This window comes from Pteropus vampyrus, unplaced genomic scaffold (assembly GCF_000151845.1).
Source record: "Pteropus vampyrus isolate Shadow unplaced genomic scaffold, Pvam_2.0 Scaffold46, whole genome shotgun sequence".
In the NCBI taxonomy this organism is placed as follows: domain Eukaryota; kingdom Metazoa; phylum Chordata; class Mammalia; order Chiroptera; family Pteropodidae; genus Pteropus; species Pteropus vampyrus.
In genome coordinates this window covers 5,094,609-5,098,301 of record NW_011888827.1, presented here as the reverse complement: position 1 = coordinate 5,098,301, position 3,693 = coordinate 5,094,609, and the positions used below count along the sequence as shown (strand labels likewise).

The following is a 3,693-nucleotide window of genomic DNA, read 5'->3' as shown; positions in this document are numbered from 1 at the left end:
TAGTGCATAAGAGCCCTCTTCACAAGAAATAATTATCTGGCTCAAAATGTCCATAGTGATGAGGCTGAGAAAACTTACTTTAGGTAAACTATTGAAAAAAATGATAATATTAATACTTATAGTAGGCGAAAATAGATTAAGAGTAGTAAAAATTAACCTTTTGAATTGGTACTAAAAAATCCCATGTTTTTAGATGTCAACAAATTGAAAGAAAAATTTAAGAAGTGTTAGAAAGTGTATTTAATAGGATTAAAGGTTTTCTTATTGGGCTATAGCTTAAATAACAAAAGTGCATACAGATTTTCAACTAAATATAATATACCTTAATTTTTTCTGAATTTTTATTAATCAGCAAAAGTATCCATTATTTTTCAAGAGAGCAGACAGAAGTAAAAGGTAAAGAAAAGGGAGTTTGAAAACAATAAAAATGTTTATTATATCATTTAAACGTTTTCTCCAGTAACCAATCATATTTCAAAATATGAAGTTTTATGATTTTATTCTAACATAATATTCAAAACTTGAAATGAAGGAAAATTTTTAGTTTTTGACTCATCAGATTGAACCCTTTTGCTTTCCTACATATTGTGTTGGTTGATATATACTTTCCAGTGATGTGTAAGTAGTTTTAATAACAATATATACTTCAGTTTTACTAGTTTTAATGTTAAAATGATGTGACCCTTCTTTGAAAATTTGGATTTCTTTTTTATACTTGCATTAATATTCATCTAATGAGAGTTATTTTAGTGAGTAATGTGGAAATAGTAGTGAAGTAAGTAAAATGAAGCACGGGACTAAGGGACTAAAATGGAGAATGTTATTAAATAAAAATTGAAAGCAGATTTTATTTAAAGCTTTATTGGTTAACGCCAAGTTAATTTGTGTTTAGACATTTGCACTAAGTGAAAATACACATATCTAAAAAATTGCGTTATATAAATTGCTCTCAAGTATTCATTTTATGAAGTGGTTTTTATTTTGTTTTATATTTTATTTTTCATAATGATGTGTTAACAATGAAAGCAGTGGATGAGATAGAATAAGTGAGCAGATGGTACTCACTCGTAATTTAGATTTTGATGTAATGTGTCTTTTAGGCAGTTTTATCACAATGTCTGGTGATTAAGCTAAACCAAATGCTAATGGATACAGAAAGGTCTATGAGATTCTAGTGTGAATGACGTCCATTGGTATCCTATTTCATTATTTATTCATATGAACTGCAAGTTGCATATTTTGTGCTCTCATATCTCAAATAACCCACTTACTTTTCACAGATCTTTATTTTAAATTTACATCTAAATATGTTAGAATGAAAATCAGTAGAGTAATGGTTAGTCTTCATTGTCTGTTTACTAATGTACATCTGGTTCATTAGGCCAAAAAATGCCAGCCGTGTTTCAGAATAAGTTAACTTCCTTTCATAATTGATCAAATTGGCCCTGTGTGTATCTGAAATATAATTTCATCTACTGTGTCGGTTCAGTACCAGTAGATGACTATACGGTGCTTAACGAAAAGAAGTGTGGTTGTTTGGATGTCGCTCCAATGATACCATTGTTACTCTAAGGGCTGGCGTTGGCTGTTACTCTTTTTCTTATTCTAAGATGTTGTTTAGCCATTCTCTTGTCATTTTTATAGGTTATTCTATTTGTCAGTTGATTCAAGTAAATTTATTTCTCTTCAGTTAGCTGGCAAATCTTTGGAACTATACTCAAATAATCATATAAAATAATACTAATATTTACATGTTATATGAAAACAAAAAAGCTATGAATCAGAAAAAATAATAAGAAAGTTAATATGTTTCTAATGAAAATGTGATGGTGAAATAAGAGTCACACAGTAATTTGAGATTTAAAAAAATGTACCTTCTGTGAATTTTTAGGCTGAATAACCAGTATCTATGCTTTTTATCTGTTAACTCAGTATTGTAATTTGCTCTAAAGGAAATAACAGCTTTGGAATAGAGATGACTGCAATGTATTTTTTGTAGAAGTATAGTGGTTTATAAATATTTGGTAAGTGACATTTCAGGTATCTAAGAGGATAAAAATTGCTTCAACTGTTTTTATATATGGGATAGTTATAACTAGATTTTTTCTGTTTATTGGCCGAAAAGAAATACTTAGCTCCTTCATCTGAGAAAACCTGAGATAAACATTTATACCTATAGAAAAAAAAGTTGAAGTGGGGTCCAGGGTGCAGCATTAATTAAGTCTTTTATGGATTTTTCTCAAAAAAGAGTCATAGAAAGAGTTAAACCCAAAATTTTAGTATCCTATTTTCACGAGGTAGGCTTTGTCATAGATATTGATAATACTATGTGAAATATCTGAACCTTGGTGTATGTAGAGAACTATCACCAAAGTTCCTGTGTTGCCTGTTTTTTTTTAATGACCTTTAACCCCTTACTGCCTGAATTAGTTGAAATATGATTACATTGTTTAGTAGGATTGATCAAAATATAACTTTTGTAGGTTGTTCACAGACTGGATAAAGGCAATATGACAAATACTTAGAGGAGAAACATAAATGAACCCAAATCATTATTTATTGTCTGTGGAAGTAAAATTAGTTTGAGTTATTGAGAAAATAATTTATTGTTTTAGATTGTATTAGATTTTAATAAAATATCTCTTTAATTTTCACTACTTATTATTTCTACTTCAGTCCCAGGGATTTGTGTGACAGTTTTATGATGGCTAGAATTCTTTCATGTGATCATTAAGAGAAATGACTTTGTACATTGGCTTTATTTATTGGATTGGAAGCCTATTATAAAATCCAGTAGAAAAGGTTTTCAATAGATGGTTTCTGTTTCAAATTGTGTAATTCATACATTTTTTTCCATAAACACACATTCTGATTCCAAGAACTGTAGTGTAACTAAAGAAATGAATAGAGATTTTGATTCAGTATAACTGGATTTTAAAGTTCACCAGTGATTTGTATAAACATTTAAATTTAAGAGTCATTGCTATACAAAGGTGAAAAATAAAATGTTTTATCATTTGACTTTCTAGTCTGTGAAAAACTACACCAAATGTCATGTGAGAAATGAGCAGATTTGTAACAAACTTACCAGCTGTAAAAGCTGTTCACTGAACTTGAATTGCCAGTGGGATCAGCGGCAGCAAGAATGCCAGGCTTTACCAGGTAAAAATTTCAATTTGCTAATGAGTTTTATAGTCCACAGATGAATATAATTATAGTAAAGAGCATTTATTAAGAACATTTCCTTTTATAACAATAAGTCAATAGCAAATAAACAATAATATTGGAATAATAGTAACATTGTTTCTATAAGAAACATTGGTGTTTGCTTCCAATTCTTTTAAGATGTTCAAATTTTCTTGTATTGATCAGAATTCTTTCCAATTTATAAAAATATATCTTGACAGAGTAAATAATAAGCCCTCAGACTGGTAGTCAGATTTAACAAATGTTAACATTTTGACATATTTGATTTGTTTTTTTAAGTGCCCTTTATTTTTTAAATTTCAGGAACCATCTTTCACTGACTGCTATTTTATTATAAATTGTACCAATACTAATAAATGTTATATAGTGTAATGAGAATCTGAGTTATGCAAATGAGAGCAAAGCTCATTTTAAAAAGCAATTTCAATTTATATTTTATAGTTAACATTGTTTAGTAGACCCTAACTACTCTTCCTTTTAAATATA

The 3,693-nt window shown here is 28.7% G+C and overlaps 1 protein-coding gene across 3 annotated transcripts in view; it reads left to right on the top strand.

Moving 5' to 3' along the window:
* The window catches only part of ATRNL1 (attractin like 1), a 572,934-nt gene that overhangs the window by 96,427 nt on the left and 472,814 nt on the right, over window positions 1-3,693 (top strand). For all 3 annotated transcript variants that reach the window (XM_023530113.1, XM_023530111.1, XM_023530112.1), the window contains one exon: window positions 3,030-3,162. In XM_023530113.1, the coding sequence (XP_023385881.1) occupies window positions 3,030-3,162 (133 nt within the window). The remainder of the gene's footprint in view (window positions 1-3,029; window positions 3,163-3,693) is intronic.